Here is a 21,795-nt window from a genome sequence, read left to right as displayed (position 1 = left end):
CTGTGGAGAGTGTTGTTCTTCGTGGTTGGGCTCAAACGATAGCTGACGGTTTCAGCTTTCAAACGGTATGCGGCATTACAATTATTTGTTTGTGTACATGCCGTATGACATCAATTTCGTTAAAAATTTGTAAACAAAATGGCGTCAGCGTCCCGTTCACGGGACATTGTGTGTTAAGAGGTTAAAAAAATAAAACAGGAAATGAATAGAGTCCAGAAAATGTTTATAAATCCGTGACCATGACACCATGTACAGTGGCTGCGGTTCCTAGACACATCTAACCCAGGTTCCAGTCCCAGCCTGGGGCCCTTTGCTGCATGTCTTCCCCAACTCCATTTGCCTCCTTCTTACCTACTTTTGAATAAAGGCCACCAGTACCCAAAAAGCCTTTATTTAAAAAAAGAAGGACAAGAACCTGTACCTTCCAATTGCCCTATATTCAAAGGAAAACCAACGTCTTTACGGCCAATACATACCGTAAGGAAGAATCACCTCAAAATGTAGATGTCTGAAAAGTACAACAGCACAGAGGAAAAATATGTCTATATGATCTAGAATCAGAGTAATATTTGTCATCCATTCATCATCATCATCATCATCATCATCATCATCATCATCATCATCATCATCATCATCATCATCAGTATATGTGCTTTATAGAGGTAGTATACAGTTAATCCTTGTATAAATTTGAGTCCTCGTGAAACCTCTTGAGTGTGAAATCTCTTGCACAGATGCACCTTATAAATCATATCGCTGAAGCAACAAATGTGATTAATGTCACATTTCAACGTTTCAAGCCAAAAAAGTCTTAGGGGGAATTCTCACGGAACTAAGGCAGCCAGTTTTGGACTCATAAAGTGAAATATTTTGGCTTGTCACCAGTACCTGTCAAAAGTTTGCATGTTCTTTGTTTTGTCAGCAAATAAATAGGAGCAGATCTCCCGTCACTAATCACACCCCTCTTCAAGAGTCCTACAGTACACACGAGCAGCCGTAACGGAAAGGTAATGTAGACCACTCATGCACTGCAAATTTTTCAACATTGCGATATTTTACTTCTTTCTGGAGTTCTGCAGTGAATGCTACAAAATGTAATGACTCAAAATGTTCTCTTTGACAGCTTAATTCAAGATGAAATTCATCCTGCTTACAGCCTGCATCCTTGGGATTGCTTTCTGCGCCCCTGTAAGAGAGACCCCTTTATCTCTGAGATAATTTTATTTCTTACTTACTCATGTGATTTTTCTGTGTACCTTTTAATTATTGCAAATAACTGACAACATAATCACAACTTAAAATCCACGAGTGGTTCTCTTAGTTTTTATGGTCTTTTTGTTTCTTTCAGTTTCTTTCTTGTTTGGTTAGGTATTTTTCATCTGTGAAAAATACCTAACCAAACACGTTTGTCTGAATTATTCATCTAAGACCGACCAGCATTTTGTTGAATCTGTATCATTTTCTCTCTAAAACAGTCGCAGAAGTACATGGAGTTTGACATCCACCACGCTCCAGCTCAGGTATAATGACACAAACCCTAGATAAGATGTTATATAGTATGACAGACACATAAACACACACACAAAACACTAAAATACCATTTTTTTAGATCTCAGTGAATGAGGTGATAATTTTTCTTTTATTCTTAGCTGACGGGCTCTTCTACTTTAAACCTTAAGTCCCCTATAGCCCAAGTGTCTCATCTAAAGGTCAGTTTGATTCATATTTTCTTCACAGGCTGCCCAGGCTATCCCTGTTGGAGTCCCAGCTGGATCTCTGGAAGTTGTAAGAGCTAAATGTCATTATTTGACATCTTTTCAAGGCACATCTGGTAAGCACTCTTTTAAATAAAATTAATGTCTGTTTTTCCTTTTCAGCTGCTCCCAGTTGATGACCAGAGACAGCTTATCGGAGGACCTGTGAGTGACACATTACAGCTTGATATTTACGTAGTCTAAATATTGAGTCTATTGTAGCAACAATTAAAGAAGTAAAGTAAGTAAAGTAAAGTGAGTTTATTGTACAATTGTGATAAAAGAGTGAATCATACTATAAATAGATAATGCTGATTTAGAGACAAAACCTGGATACAAAGTAAAGTAAGCTTTTTAAGTGCATATATGAATGCCTGCATGTATTTTCATTGAAAGGTCCGAGGCTTCATTAAGCAGGATATTCCCCAGCCAAATGGCGAGGATCAGGAGATTGTAAGTGCCTGCAGATTTGAAGCTTTTTGGCAGAAAACTTCTGTGAGATTTTATTGAACTAATGTTCGAAATTTCTTTCTCATCTGCTTCAGTTCTACCCCTTCGGATTCAACTTGCCAGATCCTGCTGCCGCAGCCCCTGCTGCCCCTGCTGCCCCTGCTGCCCCCGCTGCCCCCGCTGCCCCCGCTGCCCCCCTTGTTCCTGTCATTGCTGTAGTTCCAGTTGCTCCAGCTGCACCAGCCGCTGCTGCCCCTGTAAGAGCAACTGACCATTTGCATTGTGGACTATTCAAATTCATTGAACAAAATGTAGAAAGTACAGCATCAATGATACTGTATGATTTGTTATGATGATGATAAATTCAAATGACTGCAGTAGAGGTTGAATTTACAGTGGTGATGAGGGCAACGGGTTCCTTTCAATAAATGTCTTCCAACTATTTCTGCTGAGCTGTTGAAAAACACTGACTCACCAGATGACATGTTGGAGATTGTTCTTACTCCTGATTGGTTCACCAGATGCCTCTGTCATTTCAGGCTGCCAAACCCAGTGATGATGATGAGGAGGAGGATGACTGAAGATATCTGAGTCAGCAGCTTTTGCACTTGTGTGTGCAAACAGGTACTACACAGACACAAAAACAATCTCTCACGTCCACAAGGATCATAGATTTAATCGTATCACTAGCATATTCGTCTAAACAATGAAATCATTTCTGAAAACATCATTCAGAATGAGTTTTGTTTTTCATTTAAGGTGACCCATGGTGTAAGACCCACAACCAACTTCAATGAAAGGTGATCGGCCAGCAATGCTTTTTTCCAAATTATGAAAATTGGTGCTCTGCATTTTGGAGGAAAAGTCCAGTCTGTAGGTGGTGCTAAGGTTTTTCAACCATAAAAACTATAAAAGTGCTCTTTTCTTTGTAAAAGGAATGTGACCATGTAGTGATTTTTTTTTCTTCCTGCACATGGTTTTCTCATCATCTGTAGTTTGTTTTCTCAATCAAACTTGCAATCTCTGTTTCAAAATAAATGAACTGAATGCATTCATCTGTTTTCTTGTGGTTCTTTTGCTCATATCAATATATTTGGAAGGAGTACCAACACTCAGCATTTTGTGGTTTCTACACATGTCTGTGATTCGCCTTAAGTCAGCTTTTATACAAATTATTCACAAATGATCACAAGTTTTCACTTGAGGGTTTTCAAGATTGTGAGTAAGCAGTGAATGAAATTATTGTTGACTCTCATAATCAAAGAAAGCAGGCTGTGTATCTTGTTATTGTACGGTCATACTTAGTTCATAGCACATAAACTGGAATACTGTTCCACGTCAGTGCAAATAGAAAGGCATATAAAGGCAAACAATCACAGTAATGACAGTATATACAAAATCAATTGAAAATAAATATAAAATGTACTGTATTTACTCTATATACAATGTGCACAAATGAAAAAGTTGACAGTGCACATTGTACATGAATTGTTATCTCCTTCAGAGACAACATTGTTATAGTTGATACAGAGTCACTTACAGATGAATTGCATTGTTATCTGTTGGTACCGCAGCTGTGTCCAGAATGACTCTGACTGGTGTGCGGACCAGAGAGGTGTGTTATCAAGATTTATTTCTTGTCAAATTATGTCAGTCCAATTTTGTAATCCATGTGATGCCCCCCTATCATTGGACACTGTATCTTGTTTAGATTTGGACTTTCTAATTCTATTATACACAGTATCAAACCAGTTCAGTGTTACCTGGGCAGACTTTCGGTAAAGCACTTTTATTAAGCAGTTTGGTAAAGGTATGACAGTTGTTATCCAAACAAAGCACAAACGTATTTTCACAGTGAGACATGTAGACTTAAGCCCTATTCGGACGGGACTAGTTCAATGGGGGGACGTATGGTAATGTTGGTTAACCAGACGACGCCAAGGGAGAAGAAATGACCAATTCGGACGGGACAAGAAATCCCTGTAATATTCATCTAACATGGGAGTAGTTGTTGGTTACGCACAACCGTCACATCCTGGATGCTATGCACGTCTTCATTTCACTTCCATAAACCCCATCTGTAAACAGACATGGCGCCGACCAGGTCGAAGCAAGCCAAAGTCCGAAATTGGACGAGAACGCTTCATCCAGAACCTCCATGTTTGCAAACAGACACACCTAATTGTTTCTCCCTTTAAAAGGATGTGACAACATATTCCGTACTTATTACCGAAGGTCGCATTCGCACGGGATTAGTATTACCTATGGTAGATACTCCGGACCGTTTCACAGGAGGTAGAATTCTCTGCAAAGTTTACCGACATACTCCGCTATCTTTACTGACATGGCGCGTTCGGACGGGACTAGATTTCCCGGTTATTATTACTTTACCCCAGGTCCCCCCATTAAACTAGTCCCGTCTGAATAGGGCTTAAGAAAGTCAGAACACAGACACACCGATCAGTGGAGGGGCCACAATCCAACTCCTGAGCCACAACTTTGCTGTTTTTAGTGATTATGAAACAGATCATGAGACTCTGGAATCTAGAAAACCGATGTGCCAAAAACTGCACACCTAAGGCTCAATAAAAATGTCATGACAGCAAAATGAGAGGTGAACAGAGTGAAGGTGCTCCGCCTCCAGACATCATGCTAACTCTGCTATTAGTCAGAGAGCAGGTTTGACCACTGGTCATTTAGTAAAGCTGATGGCTAGACACCAACAGTAACCACTCATTGAGCTGTTTCACACCCCTTGACTGCAATTGGCTCTTCAGGAAGCTGGCACACTATAAGAGTCAAAGTAGCTCTATGTATGATAAGATACCATCAGCTGGCATCATCTCATCCACAAAATTCACCATTTTGTCTTGTTTCTTGGGTGTTTGTTTTTATCGCAGAGGGTGAGTACCTGCATACTCTTCAAACAGAAAGCAACCACCCAGTGTGACTTTTTTAAGAATTTGTACGATTGAATTTTATGTCTGCAGGACAAAAATGAAACTGGCCATCTTCTGCCTGTGTTTGGCTGGCACAGCCAGTGCTGTACCAGTAAGTGTTAAATAGAAGACAAATGCAAATACAAATACAACAAAGAAATCTTCTGTTTTATGTGATTCGACCATTTTTGTTTCTCTCCCTAGTATCAGTACTTGCCTCATTACACAGGCACCAGACAGCAGGTGCCCCCTACACAGGTAATCATGCTCTGCACTGTGTAGCTAATCTATTTTTTCGTTTATTTATTGCGTATTTTTTCAGAAATATCATCTTGACCGTTTAAAACAATTAAGACTTTTTTTCCCCAACATTCACTCAGGTGAAAAGCCCCCTCATCGCTGGTTTCCCACAAGCTGGACTTCCGGGAGCTTACAGTATGGAATTTGTATGTCACACTTTTTTTTTCTAAACACCATCTGCATCTTTTCATGACTCTAAAACAAAATCTAGTATCTATGAAATGTGGCCTTTAATGAGACGATCGACTCCGCTGACAGTACAACTGTACGTCTGTGTTTCTCTCAGATTTACCCGTTCGGATTTGCTGGTGGTGCAGCAGGACCAAACCCAGAACAGGCAATCATACACTGCTTTTCATTAAGTCTCTGTACATAAGAAAATATGAATGAACAAGACGTAACTGTTTTTACTTGTGATTGGTTTTACTTTCTGCAGCCCATCTCCCGTTATGGTTTGGTCAAGTTCTCCATTCCTCAGCCACCAGGCAGACAGAGCTTAGAAGTCGTAAGTGTTCATTTGCTGCTTCTAAGAGTACGTTTGGTACAATAAACAACCGGTGCAACAAGATTAATTGATATTTTTGTGATCTTGTGTTTTAAAATTTGCAGTTCTACCCCTATGACTTTACTAACCAAAGGGTAACTATCCTGCACTTTGACATACATCCATATTATCCATATCTGCAAACATAGAAATATGTATAGTACAGTTCTGAATTTGGTGCTTTTACTTTTGTTTCAGGTAATGCAGAACATGCCACCTATGACAAATGGTCCTATTTCACCAGATGTGAGTCTTTTCTAAATTTTCATCCGACCTTTTCCCGTCTCTGTGAAAACTTATTTTGTTCAATGACCTTATTTTTATGTCACAGGTTCTTCCATTTGGATATCCTCCTCAAAACATTCCCCAGCAACCCGTGAATGTAAGACCAAGAAAGATCAAATGGAAAGCTCCAGTCTTGCCGTGCATTGAGGTTCTGTTTCTCTACTTTTTTCTCATGTGTTTGGTTTCTTGTTTCAGATTCCACCCTTCAATACAAACGCCGTTCCATCTCAGGACCCGCTGCAATCCCTCCAGCAGGACCAACCTACACAGACAAACCAGGTAACATTAATCTATTCCTTTGAAAATCAGAGTGCACTACAAATAGATGTTCACACTCACAATAAAGGGTTACAAAAATATAAAAAGTAAAATACAACTGTTTACTCTTCTGTTTTTGCAGATGCCAACAAAGATGTAAAGGAGTGGGAATTCCTTCCTTCATCATTTGCAGTGACTTTGGTTCAGCAAGTGCTTGTCAAGAAATAAAAGTATACTTTACACAACCTTTTTGAAATTTCCAAACATTAGCAGTCTACAGTATGAGAAGGTCACTTGTGTAGAATGAGTTTTTATTTCTGGAGAATTGTTTGATTACTGATGTCTTTGATTATCAATGAACTGTTGTAGGAGTTCAGACTGCGATGTGATCTCTCATTTTCACAGTATCTGTATGCTAGTTGTTTCTATCCTCCTCTTTTTATGTCATCTTCTTTTAAGAAATAAACATTTTGAAGCAATTTTTCTTTACTGAATTTTCTGTTTACTTAAAGAGTTTAGGAAAGGGGTATTTACATCTAATATGATTTGATACAATAGACATGTTTAAGTGGTCTGGCATATTTCCCCACAGTGAAATGTAACTGTCGAAGAAAAATAAAGAACATCAGGGAAAAGATACCTGCTCCCCTGGGGACAAAAGCCTGTTGAAACACGATTCAATAATTATCTTTTTAAAGACACTTTCAACGCACATTTGACATCCTCTCACGCAACCTCTCTCCCTCTTCTTCATTGGCTTTATTTCCTTGAACTCTAAAAAACTTGCATCAACAGCAGAGGAGAATATGTTGAAAGCTGCTCTGAAAGAACTAATTTCTCACAACCACAATGACCTTTATACTTTATGGGGTTTCTGTGATGAGGTCAAAATCAAACACCTACTTACAGAAATAAATCTGCTGGGAAGAATGAGGTGATAGCTGGAGGCATGTGCAGGTCTGGATGGGTAGAGGTAAAGAATGCAAACATTTTGGGCCAGTAGAATACGTTGTTTCATTAATAAATCAGTAAAGAAGACTGACAGATGAAAAGCACTCCACAAATCTTGAGAGGTGCTGGTTCACAGCAGAAAAGTCATAAACATCCTGAGGGTGAAGAATGAGAACTACAGATGTTGAAATAAAGGGGGAAGAAAACGTTTTAAATTGGCTGGCTGCACATTGAACATCTTGTATGATTGTACTCGGTACGGTTGTATGGTTTCTGTTTAGTGAAGACGACTCTGGCGCAGACTAAGGCTTGGTAGGTGGGCAGTTGAAGAAGAAAAGTAAACTCAACAGCACACACAAGAGGGAAAGCTTTACAAAACAAAACATGAACCAATGTAACTGTGTGATGCAGGATGTGCACGAATGACAAAAAGTAACCTGGACCACACCAAAACAAAGAACAAATCTTTGACCCAATGAAACTCTAACCCAAATAAACCATTACAAGATAATCTATATACAATACATGATATGTATACTTTTGACAATGTTCACAATAACATTGAAAAAATATCAACAAGTCCTCTTATTGATGATATATAATAAATGACGTATAATGGCGCCCTCTAGAGTACAACTCCAACCAGTGGCTGATGGGAAGTAGAACTCAGATGTGATGAGAGGGATCATTCTGTTTACTGAGACTGATGATTTTTGACAAACACTTCCCCTCTGTAGGTTTTAGGCTGTGAGAGTCATCTTATTCTGACAGTTTCAACTCGTCCGATCTTCATTCTCTTGAGCTCTTCATTTGTGACTGTATTGAGATAAATGAAACAAGTTTTTTGACGCACAGCTTAAATGTGTTATGTGGAGGGAGACAAAGGAGTGTCTTCTGTTGGGGATTTAAAACAGTGTAAAAAAACGGAAACAGACAGCAGTGCTACTGCTACATCTCCCAACAGCATGCCTGATGATCTGCTGAATGAGCTACATTAGCTGGGCTGGTTGCAACAGGCGTTGGGGGTCATCTGACGGCAATGGTCGAAGGATAGGACGTTTTAAGCAATATGTGAAGACACTTTACCGTCAAGACAACAGGAAACAACTCATCTCACTTCATTCACTGTTTCAATGATAGCCTACACACGATTTGTGATGTTATGTTGCTGTTATAGTAGGCTGTAATGGGCCTGTAACAGACACTCCCCATTTTCTGGGGACAGATACCTTTCCCTGGCTTGATTTTCCTCCAGAACTGTCCCACAAATATTTTAATTGTGTAATGAACAGACCACAAAGTAGAGTAATATTTTACACGATAAGACATACCATAGAGCGTGTGGTTGAGCTCTCAATCACGTGTGTGACAAACAGGCCCTCATTCCATATTACGAAAAATGCAATTCTGAAAGGGTGAATCAACAAATCAGATTTCAAATTTTCAGATTTCCTGATAAACAGGACAATTTAATTAAGTTGGCAGAAGACATGTTTTCTTGTTGGAACAGACAATAAATGCCTTACAACCTCAGTAACCGTAGAGAACTAATTTCAACGTGTGGCGTCAACGCGGCGTTTAAGCTTTGAAGAACTAATGAAAAGATTATTATCTTTTAGGGAAAGTCATTATCTCAGCAGATGGGAGTCAAAATTGTCTGGGATACAGTTTTGCCGTTTTCACAGCAGGTCTTTCATTATCCGATCTGGGAGCAAAAGAAAAAACAAACATAAGAGACCTGCAAACTTCAAAATTGCTGTGATGTACAACCGCACCAGTTAAACAAACACAAGGAGACACCATACTGCCCATTAGCAATGTGAGTGTGTGCTTTTCACCACTCGGCTGAAGTTAAGGTTACAGCTGGGTTGTGAAAAAGATATAGAAATACACTAGAAAGCCTTTATTGTCATTGATCGATCAACGGTAGAGTGAAATTAAAAATGGCACTCCTGCTCAGCAAAACAAAAAGATCAGGGCGGGCCTGGCATTTCGAATTACAGCAACAATTAGTCAAGAGATCAGACATATGACCAGTAAGGTGATCTGGTTGGCTGGGACCTCTACTGCCAGTTGAAAATATTTTAAGCTCCACGAGCAAGATGAAGCAAAAGACCCTCAATTCAAACTGGCGACGTGAGATGTCAACCCCACTGAAAGTGAATGGAAAGACCGTTGATGCCTGAAACTCATGTGTGAATCGGGCCAGACAATTTTTCCCTTCAGGGTGTGGCGGTTCAAAATTAAAGGGTCAGGGCGCCTCTAAGGGGCCACAAATACATTTTGGAGGACAGAAAAACATTACTGAAACTGAAACTGAAAGAAAAAGAAAAATGCCAAATGTTGTTAATGATACACTATTTCACTTTTTCTTTGTTTGTGGAGAAAATAAATCATCAAAGTAGCTTCCTTGCGTGGTACTGAGTAAATTAACTATTCAAGTGAGCTTCAGGAGATGTGTGAGAGTAATGTTGTGTGGTCTGAATACCAGCCTGTCACTATTGTATTGTGTGTGTATTTCCATACAAAGCGATATCAATCATAGCTGCGAACATGTCTTCATGCTGACTCTTTTTTTAAAGTTTGGTTTTGGGGCAATAAAGATGAGCATGTGTGTTTAGCATACTTGCACAGTGTGTAATTAACCATAACAAGGGCCTCAACCCCACATACCACTTTTTTCAGTTTTGACATGTAAGAAGATTTCTTCAAACACATAGCTGTGCACATTTGACTGGATGTGATTGGCTCTTCCAGGGTATAAATGGAATCCATGCCAGACATGAAGTAGACCTCGTTTCATCTCTGAAGAACAACGACCCCACTTTTTTCTCTGGACCGGTAAATCAAAGGTGAGATGGATTTGAATTAGTTTGCATATTGGCACTGATATAGTTTTGCACTCGTTATTTCAGACATGAAACCTAGTCATGCAGATGATCATTTTTCAATTATCTTAAATTGTTCAAATGAAGAGTACCTACATATTTTCATCCAGAAGGAGTCAGGATGAAGCTGTTTGTGATCTTGATGTGCCTGCTGGTTTCTACCCTTGCAGCACCTGTGAGTCTTGCCAGATGTTTTTTTCTTCTCAGACAGCTTGAAAAATCCTTGTCTATGCATTTAAACAGTGTTGCTCTTGAGGACTGATTAATGCTTGCTCACTTTCCTCTCTTACACTTTAGGCACCAGACAGTGACAGTAACGAGGTAAGAGAGATAATTTCTTACTTTTTTTGTGAAGTTCTGTCTGCCGCGTCTTGTCACGTCATGTTTTTTGTCATGCCATCCATCATATAGCATGACTGTTGTCTGAAAGAGGGGGTGTAATAGGCCTTATTGCAACTCATGTCTGGAGATGTCTGGTATTTATTTAGCAGGTTGCAGCACATGCTAATGAGGCCCTGAGGTTAATGGAGATGTACAGGCTGTACCAGCAGCAGGTAGAGGGGTTCTTGACATTTTTATCATCAGTAAATAAAGAGATAGCTGCTAATCCGTTCAGATAATCTGGATTTAATCATAAACCTCAATCACAAATCTTTATTTTTTCAGGGACTATTTGGGAATCCCTTCCTTCCTGCTGCTGATGCTCCTGTAAGTTTAACTATATTAGATTCTACGCAACTTTAGTTACAGATTTCTTAGAAAACAAACGTGAACTCAACTAATGAGGCATAAACACAGATTTGTTTGTGTGGTATTTATTTTCTGAATTATTCACTTGTTTAGGCTGATCCAGCAGGTGCTGCAACAGTAAGAGTGCATGCAGCATTGTAACATCTGATTTGTTTCAACTATTCCTGATCTATGGGTTTAAAACTTGTATGTATGTTTTTAACGCAGCTGGATGCAGCTGCAGTCACTGCGGGAGAAAACTCCGATGAGGAGGCAGAGGTGAGCAGGCAGCTTTGGCTCATAACAAAGTAGAGAAAAAGTATAAATCAGAAGAAAGATCACAATGTATGAATAGCAAACACAATGCTATTTTAATCAAGCTGATTTAGTCAGTAAAACATGGGTGGTGGCTACCTTTAAACATGCAGCTGTCACATACACAAAAGCAGACACACAAACACTTTTACTGCAATGTCTGTTACATTGCTTAAAAAGAACCTTCAATTTTCCAATACAAGTTCAGGATTTATAGCCCATTGACAAGTCATTTTGCTTTATCAACAGGAATTTTTCTGCGCCGACATTTATTCTTTGTTGGTGTAGAAAAAGACTGTGGGCTGCAATAATCCCAAAATAACTATGAATTGAAAACAAATGCTTCCATTGTCATTGTGCAAGTTCACCAAAATTCATGGCTTACCAAAATCATTGCTTCTGCTAAAGGAACTAACTAAACAATAGAATAAAGTGAAGGCTGTGACGAAGGTTATGTGGTTTATATTGCAAACATAGATTGATACTGTAACAAGTGCTTTTAGCACACAATTCATTCACAGTTCATAGTGAAGTTGAGAGCAGCATAGTGGTAATATTGCTAAAAATACAGTGTATCAGCCCCAGTTAGCTATGACAGCATGACAGCGAGACACAAACACATACAAAACCAGGACACAAACAGTGCAAAAGCTGCAGATCAAACACCGTGTAGTGATATCATAGTTGGACTAAAAAATTGTGTTATTTTTTTATTCATTTACTTTTATAGAGTTTTGTTTGTGCATCCTTTGACATAATTAGAATAAAATCCCTTATTGTAATTCGAGTCATTTCACATGTTGTATATATAGGCTCTTTTTACATTCTCTAGATATAACTAGATTCCTTTTTTTTCTTTATAAACCTATTTGAGTAGTTTATATGCAACAATGATAGTTGTTTTCATGCTTTTTTTTAGTTTTCATGTGACGTCAGGGTTAAACCAAACCCTATATTTATTTAAATCAGAAAATACAACTCTGTAGTTTCCATTCTGAATCCTTATGAATTGTGATTGACTGCACAGTGGAAAAGTGATATGACCACGGAAAACATTGCCTCAACTTGTGTCTGTTGTGCGATGTTTAATGCAACTAGCTGAGTCCTACTTCATTAAAAGTGTTTTTGTGGATGTTACAAGTGATGAACATTAACTTTGGGACACTTTCTTGAACGCAGCACATGTCACAATGACTTCACATTTACACCTTTTGAACTTTTATTATGAATCTACTGATTTTTTGTTTTCTTGCTTTTTTTTGTGGATGAACTTTTGTATTACATGTTCTAGAGTGAGACTGTCCAGAAAACCAGGCCTTGAATGTGACAGAGCATTTTCAATTTCCTTTCAAGGAGGGGAACACGGCCCCCAAAGCTGCAGACCCTGCTGCTGCTGGCGCTCCTCTAAACTCTGATGAGGAAGAGGAGGCTGCAGAAGTGGAAGCAGCTGAAGCTGAGCCAGCTGTCGCCGAACCCGCACCAGTCGACCCTGCTGCTGTTGAACCTGCTGCTGTTGAACCTGCTGTGGTTGACGTCCCTGCAGAAGTTGTGCCTGTCGATGCTGCTGTTGTGGATGTGCCTGCTGTTGATGTTGTTCCCGTTGACACAGCTACACCAGCCCCTGAGGTGGCTGTTGATCCGGCCGTCCCTGTTGCAGTTGATACCCCCGCTGTTGATGCCCCTGCTGTGGTTGATGTCCCTGTTGCTGATGTACCTGCTGTTGATGCACCTGCTGCGGCTGATGTCCCGGCTGCTGATGTTCCGGCTGCTGCTGACACTGGTGCTGCCGATGCTGGTGCCGCTCCAGAGGCTGCTGAGACAAGCATGGCAGGAGGAGCAACAGAGCCTCTTGCATTGTAGTTTACCTCTTTCTGTTACTGCCTCTCTTAGCATTTAGAACATTTATACCTGCCATTAGTAACGTAGTTGTGACATGTTGGCGAGACACCGAAGAAAAATTCTGACAAAAAAAAGGGAAAATATAGTGAAACTGCATGTTTTTAGTCCAGTATGAGACAAATCTTTTCTCTGTGTTCTTTTTTTTCTGTTTTCATTAAAAGCTTCACATTTCTGTATTTTAAAGTCATCATCTTTTGTTTGCCTTTTGTCCCTACAACTTGTAAAGTATGACATCATAAAACAAAAAGGTTATTTTTTTGACAAGATCTATATGTTTGTGTGTGTTCAAGAATGTGTTAAAAAAAATGGATCATCTGTTTGGACTTCAGCTGCTCTAAAAGCTTTTTTGTCATAGACAATGGAACAGGTGTAATAAACAAAGTTATCATCATCTAGCCTAGCAAGCCAGACCTCTACAGCAAAAAATTAAATTTGCGGTCGCTAGGGGCATCTAGATTTCTAGGCTAATCATCATCAAGATGTGTTTCAAAATTATTCAACATAAAACAAAGTGCCCATAACTCCCACAAACCAATTCGGCATGAAGCTGCAGAACCCACACCTGCCAACAGGGAGTGCCACAGGATTTCTACTGCATGCAGGGAGGTGCATCTCCTGAACACACACCTAAGCACTGACGGAGGTTTCGGCTTTAATTTCATTCTCATGATTCTGACGCAGTTAAAGGGTGCCAGATCCATCTGATCTGAAATCTGTTCTACTGGGAGAGACCTAATAGGATCAGAGCAGGATATGGCTGAGAAATGCTGACTGAGCAGGAGAGGTGTGTGTGTGTGTGTGTGTGTGTGTGTGTGTGAGCCCAGAAGTAGACTAAATCCTCTGCTGTTCCGCAAATGGCCAGGAAAATTACAGCCTGTCGCAGAAAATAAATAAATAGATAAAAAGACTGGAAATGGTTTTCAGTGTCATGACTCCTCACTATTGGGCAAACTACGACTTGTCCAAACTTTACTAATCTCAACTCTCACTGGAGTGGACATAAGGAGGTGAGTGACTTTGCCTCACCTCTTCTCAGCCAACTCTAATCCACAAATCCTTGTTAGGGTCACTGAGACTCAGTGACACAGTTAGTTAGACTCAATGCTTACAGGTGTTAGTTTCCTAGCTTTATTTGATATCAATTTAATTAACATTCGAACGGCTGATGATATATACAATGACTGTTCTGATACTGTGATTGGCTAGCTTCACAGATATCGAGGAAGTTACACAAGGATTCATTGGAAATGGACTTCTCATTTCAATAAGGAGTGGAAAAGGTAAGATTAGTCAAACAAAACTGGATCGCTTCATCACTACACACTGCAGTGATGCCACAATTTAATGTGATTTCTGTTTCTTCTTATGAGTAATTCTCGTTACTTTATATCAGATATGCCACACAGCCTACACTGCATTATCTAAGGAGTATGTCTACAGTCTGTACAGTTGTTGTGATGTGGATGAACATCTATGAATAATGTGATATTGTATATATTACAATGGTTATTTTCTGTTTTGTTTAGAAAACATCAGTTTGTATGTGAGCTCACAATTTAAAGCTTTATGATAATTAATCTTTTTGAAAGCAAGTTATGCAACTGTTATGCAACATATAATACTTTTGTCTGTTACAATACATCAAAACATCAGAAACAACACAGGTAAATGCACAGGTCGGTAACCTACATTCATGTTTGGTCCATTTTTAGCTAAAACAAAATAGTAAAAGTTACCTGTCAACAGTTCCCCAAAACCACGATGTTGTTTAATTTGACTTGATTTCTAATCTAGTAAAATAACAAACTTGGAAAAATGCCAAAGGTTAAAGTTTGGGCACTTTGACAGGTAAAAATTTTCTTAGATGTTACTTTGAGGATTTTCACCAACTGCTCCTGCTTGGGCAATCTTGCATTCGTCTTTTGAAGTCCACAGATTTGGTAAAATGTTTTGGTCAGGGAACTGTGAGACCTATGGAACAACCTTCAGTTTGGACCTCTTAGGATAGTCTGTTGTCTATTTAAAAGTTTGTTTGTGATCATTGTTCCTTTGCAGAGGCAACCCATTGTTCATCCTCAGCTTTTTCACAGATGGTGTGATGTTTGCCTCCAGAATTTGAAGGTATTAAATGGATTCTATTCTTCAATCTGTCCCTGGTTACAACACAAGCCCAAAGCGCCATCAATCCACCCTGTGTGTAATAGCAAGCGAAGCTTTTTTCTCCAAACTCATCTCTGCCCACGTTCTACATGACTTGTTTCTTACATGCATAAGTTTTGTTTAAATGTTCCCCTGCAAACTTCTAATGCTGAATTTTATGCTGAGGATGCACAGAAATGTGTTGTTACATTTCTAGAATTTTTTTTGTTTAATCAAAATACAAAAATGTCTGTTCCTTGAGACATTTTCAGGAAGTGGTTTTTCGTTTCGTCACTGAGAAGGAAACAGAAGTTTCTGTGAATACATAAGTGAGCCCCTGGTGAAGCATCGGTAAAGATTGTGTCATCACTATATGAGATCGTTGCTTATGTTTTCATTTTGCAGGGTAGACTGTAAATCTGCCACCATGGCCACTGTTACTACCCTTCCCCATCTCTCTGTGTCGCCTCACACAGCACCGGAACCCGCTACAGACAGTGAAGAGCAAAGTGACGATGACCTGTAAGCCAATTTTAAAGACATGTTTCATGCTTTTTCTAATGCATGACTCGTCGTTCAGAAATTAGGAAAAAGAAAAGACTTCAGTTAAATTTGATTTTATGTGTAACATGCTGTGCTTGTCCTAGGAGTGAACCTCAGTCAAACCATCTGGCCAACACGAATAACAGCAATAACAATGAAGAGTAAGTACAATTTAAAGTCACCAAGAGATAAGGGATGCCCCTAAAATCCCAGTTTCACTTCTGGTAAACCTGTAAGTTAGACCATTGAATATTCAGATTTTTTTTATTTCCAGAGAGGAAAAAGAAAAAAAGAAAAAGGAGAAGAAAGAGAAGAAAGATAAAAAGGAGAAGAAAGAGTAATTACTTTACATTTAAACCTTCAAGTAAATATTTCATTAAAGGGATGTTATGATGATCAGTATTCTGATTTTACAGAAAAAAGAAGAAGGAGAAGGAAGAAAAAGAGGCAAAAGAAAAAGAGATAGAGAAAGAAAAGGAAAAAGAAAAAGAAAAAGAGAAGGAAAAGGAGAAGGAGAAACAAAAAGAGAAGGACAAGGAAAAAGACAAGTAAGTAAAACATTAAAACAAACAAACAAAAACCACTTCAAGATTTTTCAAATACTGTATCCTTTTTAGTACTTTATTTTCCCTTTGATTCTGTCTTTTCACAGGCCCAAAGAAATATTTGTCATCAATCCAGCTGGGAATTTGTATTACAACTGGCTGTTTGTAATCACAATGCCAGTCATGTACAATTGGACCATGATTGTAGCCAGGTAACTTCAGTTCAGTGAATCTCCTGGCATATCACTTTCCCAATTGCTCAAATGTTCAAGCGACTCTATTTGCTTCCATCAAGTGTGTGGAGCTGCGATTAAAGGAAAACGTCTGAAAATTCCAATTTTCCTATTTTCTCTGACACCTGTCCCCCAAAATCGATTTCTCACACTGTTTTACATTATTCAACCCATAACCTTGCGCTCCCAGATTTTTTCACTTCTGGCCATGGGCGCAGCCATGTTCAGCCACATCCGGGCATATTTTACGTCAGAAATGCAATTCTACTTGTGCTGCGGAAATAAATTTCTACTTGTGTGGCGGGAGTGTGCTATAACAAAGTGTAGAGTGTAACTTGGAAATACACAATGATTGAATACTACCTGTATATAGTAGAATTAGAAATTATTTTTATTTCAACATGTATGTTCACATGTAGTGATAGTCTACAACTGCCTCGTCGGCGTGAAGGAAACCCTTGTAGGTCCCGTCCTGCGACTCATATTTATCCCTGATCGCCCACACCGCACAGGAGTGAATCACTCTTCGGAAGCGCTTCCCAAGTCTCCCATGGAGAAAGTAGGTCACCTGCCGGTAGGCCTGGAAACAGTACACAAGGTTGGGTATGGGGTCCGGAAACGCCTCACGGCTCGTGGATACAACCGGTGAGTCGTTAGCATTTGGCGGCGGTGCCGCGGCTGCTGCGACAGCCACTTGTCCATCCTTATTTTTAGCCTTATCCGACCATCTCGGCTGATGGCTATAAGCTAACATAACTTGGATCGAGAGGCTGATCATGATCTGACTCGGACTCAGGCGAAACTTCGCATTCTATCTCCGGGTCCGAGTCAGACCAAGACAGTTCGTAAGTGTCTTCCATTGCTGTAGAAAAAATGTTTGCATTTCTGATGTCATGTTGAGTGAACATGGCGGCGCTAGGGAGGGAGAGCCAGAGCGATATAACTTGAATTTCAAACATTCGCGAATGTTACTCTCTCGGGCTGACAAATGTAAACAAGGTGAGAAATCGATTTTGGGGAACATGTACCAGGGAAAATAGTAAATTTGAAACTTTCCGGCGTTTTCCTTTAAAAATCTTTTAAATTCAAAAGCTGAGTGCCAAGTTCATAGATTCAACTTGAGTTCAGCACAATGACAAATGTCACAGTATGTGTCCAGTTCATAGGGACTAGCAGACCGTGTACACCAGCACTAATTCATAATTCATTTACAAACCACCCTCCTTGCTGGGGTCTTTTTCTTCTTCCACAAACAGGGCTACCTTTGAGGAACTACAGCATGAATTCATTATCTATTGGTTTGTTTTGGATTACACCTCGGATCTGATTTACCTGTGTGATATGTTCTTCAGGACCAGAACAGGTGAAAAACTAACCCAAGCCTCCCAATACAAACACACAATTTCAAAATCTATTAAAAGAAGCTTCTCTTGAAATCCTGGGACACATAGTAAACAATTTATGTTCATGTTACTAACCATCACACCAAGGAGACACAGTACAAGAAAACACAAGCAAGGAAATTGGCATTAAAAAGACCAAAATATTTGAAAAGATTTGCATTTCATTTTAAAACTTAATTTAAGCTTATACTGAACAAGAAAGTGTCACTTTATGATTCTGTAAACAAGATTAGCTAATTCTGTTTCTGATTACACAAAACTAGACAGTCATCGAAGATCAGTAGAATTTTTTTACATTAAATAAAACACATCCTTGCTTTATGTGAAATTCTTCTACAAATTCGAATCCCAAAGGATGTAGTGAGAAAAACAAATTGACATCTACATTTTTTATTGATGCAGCATTGATTTACATCCTAATGTTACCTTATAATTAGAATTTGAATGGTGACCTTATTAAATGCTAAGATGATGTTATTATTATGATAATGGCTCATTTACAGGATACTTAGTGTCACATTGTCTTTAAATGTCTCTACCTCTGCACCTATTTCATTGCAGTCTACCTGGAGCAGGGCCTGATGGTGAAAGATGAGAAGCTGCTTTGGGATCGCTACGTCAGTAGCTTCCAGTTTCGACTTGATTTTATCTCCATGCTGCCAACAGATGTCTTCTATTTTGTCCTCGGCCTAGACTATCCTGAGATCCGAATGAACAAGCTGCTAAGAATCGGCCGATTGATGGAGTTCTTCACAAGGACAGAGACTAAAACCAACTACCCTAACATTTTTCGCATTGGAAACCTGATTATGTACATCCTCATTATCATCCACTGGAATGCCTGCTGGTTCTTCTCTTTCTCCAAAGCTATTGGTTTTGGTGCTGATGACTGGGTCTACCCGGCTCTGGATGATCCAGATCAGCCTGATTTCGGAAAGCCAATGAGGAAATATTCTTTCAGCCTCTATTGGTCCACGATGACTTTGACCACCGTCGGAGAGACCCCACCGCCAGCTCTCGACTCTGAATTTGTGTTTCATGTAGTGGACTTCTTAGTTGGAGTCTTGATATTTGCTACAATTGTGGGAAACATTGCCACCATGATTTCCAATATGAATGCCGCCCAAGCCCAGTTTCAATCCCGCATAGACAATATCAAGCAGTATATGCGGGTTAATATCCACTTAAAATTTGTATGATAAATTACAGTTGCTCAATATTCTTGTCTATGATCATTCTATTAATGCTTTTGCTCTCTCTCCATTTCCAGGCTCGAAAGGTTAGCAACGATCTGGAGTTGCGAGTTATCAAGTGGTTTGACTACTTGTGGAATAATGGCAAGGCGCAGGATGAGAGAGAGGTGCTACGGTATCTTCCGGACAAGCTAAAGGCAGAAATAGCCATCCAAGTCCACATGGACACCCTGAAGAAAGTTCGCATCTTTGCAGACTGCGAGGCAGGCCTGCTGATCGAGCTTGTGCTCAAACTCCGACCACAGGTGTACAGCCCTGGAGACTACATCTGCAAGAAGGGGGATATTGGCCGTGAGATGTACATTATAAAAGACGGAAAACTTGCAGTTGTTGCTGACGATGGTGTTACCCAGTTTGTTGTGCTTGGAAGTGGAAGCTATTTTGGAGAGATTAGTATTCTTAATATTAAGGGCAGCAAAGCGGGTAACAGGCGAACGGCCAATATTTGCAGCATTGGATACTCAGACCTTTTCTGCCTCTCCAAAGATGACTTAATGGAATCACTGTTAGAGTATCCAGATGCCAAAGCCTTGCTAGAGGAGAAGGGTCGACAGATTCTATTGAAAGATGGCCTGATAGACTTGGACCCAGCCAACATCAAGCCCGAGGCTAAAGAGCTGGAGGAGAAAGTCAACAGATTATACAGCATGATGGACCTGATGCAAACTAAGCTTAAGAAGATGTTGGGAAGTTACAAGACCTCTGGCAAAGCTCTGAGACAGCGCATCACAGAGCTGGAATATCTGACTGGAGAAGAAGTAGAAGAAGAGGATGAGGATGAAGAGGAAGTGAAAAAACAAGAGATAGTCGAAGAAGGGGAGAAAAAAGAGGATGAAAAGGGTGAGAAAGATGAGGGAGAAGGTGGTGAGGAAGAGGAGGAAAAAACTGATGAAGTGAAAGAAGAGGGAGTATCAGGCGAAGATGCAAAAGAGGAGAAGAAGACAGATGAGGAAGAGAAAAAATAAACCTTTGGTTCCTATCAAACAACATATTCTTCTCTACGTAGCTCCAATAGAATCATTGTCACAAACAATTATTTCTTACTGGACTTTCTTTTTAAAATGTCTGAATGATTATGATCAAAGAGAAAAAAAAAATAGTAAAACTGGACCGAGACACCCACTCAAAGTTATTACTATATACATATTATATTCATAAAGTTTAAATGTCGGACACATGTTGCTAATGACAATACTTAAATTCATTGTATTAAAGTATTGGGTTCTGCTGTCCTGACTTTTTGTTGTTATCAATTGTTGTATTCAAGGTTATATATGTAAAGAGTCAGATCCCTGAAAACTATCTGCCATTTTTCTAAAATCTATGTAGTACACATAACTGCTTATATCAGGACAGTAAATAGCCTAAAAAGTAGCATACTAATCATAACACAATGATTTGCAAAATAACCGTCCTTTAGCTATAATAGAGACAATTAATTTAGGTAGAAGATTTAAGTAAGAGCAATTCATTTCTCTAACTAGTTTCATGAACATTCACAACAGTTTAAAGTGCTTTTAAAATTTCTTGACTAAGCAGCCTTTTGGCATTCCAAACTTTTTTCTTGACCCCCTGTGGACCACTTAAAGTTTTGCCTCTGTACTCCACTTCTCTCCATCATTTCTAAATCGCCTGCCTCCTCTGATATAATTTGACTCCATTTTTACACCTTTTTAATCATCCAACACAAAAGACAGAATTATTAATGGTAAATTTGGATTGGATATACAACCAAAACAAACAAAATTCTCAAATTGTAAAGTAATCATATTAGAGACTTTGTAAATGTCTTTCAGAAATGTTTTAATTATTTTTTTTTTTAAAGGAATACATATACAATAGCCTATAGTGAATAAAGTAAAAGTTACAGATTTGATAAGTAAGCCTTAAAGGATTGTACAACTGACACTTAAACGCAACAAGAGAAGAACCTGGACCAGAGGTCCGTTTCACGTAGCAGGTTTAGTGAAAACTCTGAGTTGGTTAACCCTGAAATGAGGGAAACCCTGAGTTTTCCGTTTCACAAAGGGAGGTAACTCAACCCCGAGAAAGAGGGCTAACTCTAGCCTGTTTCACAAAGAGAGGTAACTTAACCTCACGGTCAGTTACCGGAGTAACAGACTCTCTGAACCTAACCTGGTCGGGACCAGGTTTTATTCAAGAAACCTCGAGTTTCTTTCTGTCTCCGCCCTCTTTCAGCCACACACGCCATTTGATTTCCTCATTCATTCAGTCAGCAGAGCGAGTTCTTCTACTTCTAGAAGTCCATTAGGCACAGTAGGAGGCGACTTTTTTTCACGAACATGTCCTTTTGACAACGATCCCGTGGATGAAGGTGCAGCATTATTGCGCAGAGAATTAAATATT

The 21,795-nt window shown here is 39.4% G+C and overlaps 3 protein-coding genes across 3 annotated transcripts; all 3 read left to right on the top strand.

Annotated features, from left to right (window-relative positions):
- Window positions 1-939: 939 nt before the first annotated feature.
- Window positions 940-3,255, top strand: scpp7 (secretory calcium-binding phosphoprotein 7). The gene is made up of 9 exons (XM_075464391.1): window positions 940-1,007; window positions 1,124-1,188; window positions 1,476-1,520; window positions 1,738-1,785; window positions 1,878-1,919; window positions 2,151-2,207; window positions 2,300-2,461; window positions 2,744-2,828; window positions 2,964-3,255. The coding sequence occupies exons 2-8, from the start codon at window positions 1,135-1,137 to the stop codon at window positions 2,783-2,785; spliced, it is 450 nt and encodes a 149-aa protein (XP_075320506.1). The 5' UTR covers window positions 940-1,007; window positions 1,124-1,134; the 3' UTR covers window positions 2,786-2,828; window positions 2,964-3,255.
- A 1,775-nt stretch (window positions 3,256-5,030) lies between these two features.
- scpp5 (secretory calcium-binding phosphoprotein 5) lies at window positions 5,031-7,002 on the top strand. The gene is made up of 11 exons (XM_075464390.1): window positions 5,031-5,107; window positions 5,195-5,255; window positions 5,348-5,401; window positions 5,524-5,589; window positions 5,730-5,780; window positions 5,880-5,948; window positions 6,053-6,082; window positions 6,186-6,233; window positions 6,319-6,369; window positions 6,468-6,551; window positions 6,673-7,002. Exons 2-11 carry the CDS (start codon window positions 5,202-5,204, stop codon window positions 6,688-6,690), a joined length of 525 nt encoding a protein of 174 aa, XP_075320505.1. The 5' UTR covers window positions 5,031-5,107; window positions 5,195-5,201; the 3' UTR covers window positions 6,691-7,002.
- Window positions 7,003-15,860: 8,858 nt separating this feature from the next.
- Window positions 15,861-20,393, top strand: cnga1a (cyclic nucleotide gated channel subunit alpha 1a). The gene is made up of 8 exons (XM_075462355.1): window positions 15,861-15,973; window positions 16,099-16,155; window positions 16,269-16,331; window positions 16,411-16,542; window positions 16,647-16,751; window positions 18,029-18,135; window positions 18,737-19,347; window positions 19,446-20,393. Exons 1-8 carry the CDS (start codon window positions 15,879-15,881, stop codon window positions 20,391-20,393), a joined length of 2,118 nt encoding a protein of 705 aa, XP_075318470.1. The 5' UTR covers window positions 15,861-15,878.
- Window positions 20,394-21,795: the final 1,402 nt, after the last annotated feature.

This window comes from Odontesthes bonariensis, chromosome 4 (genome assembly GCF_027942865.1).
Source record: "Odontesthes bonariensis isolate fOdoBon6 chromosome 4, fOdoBon6.hap1, whole genome shotgun sequence".
Lineage (NCBI taxonomy): Eukaryota > Metazoa > Chordata > Actinopteri > Atheriniformes > Atherinopsidae > Odontesthes > Odontesthes bonariensis.
Note: the sequence above shows the minus strand (reverse complement) of the source record. Positions and strands in the feature narration are given on the sequence as shown.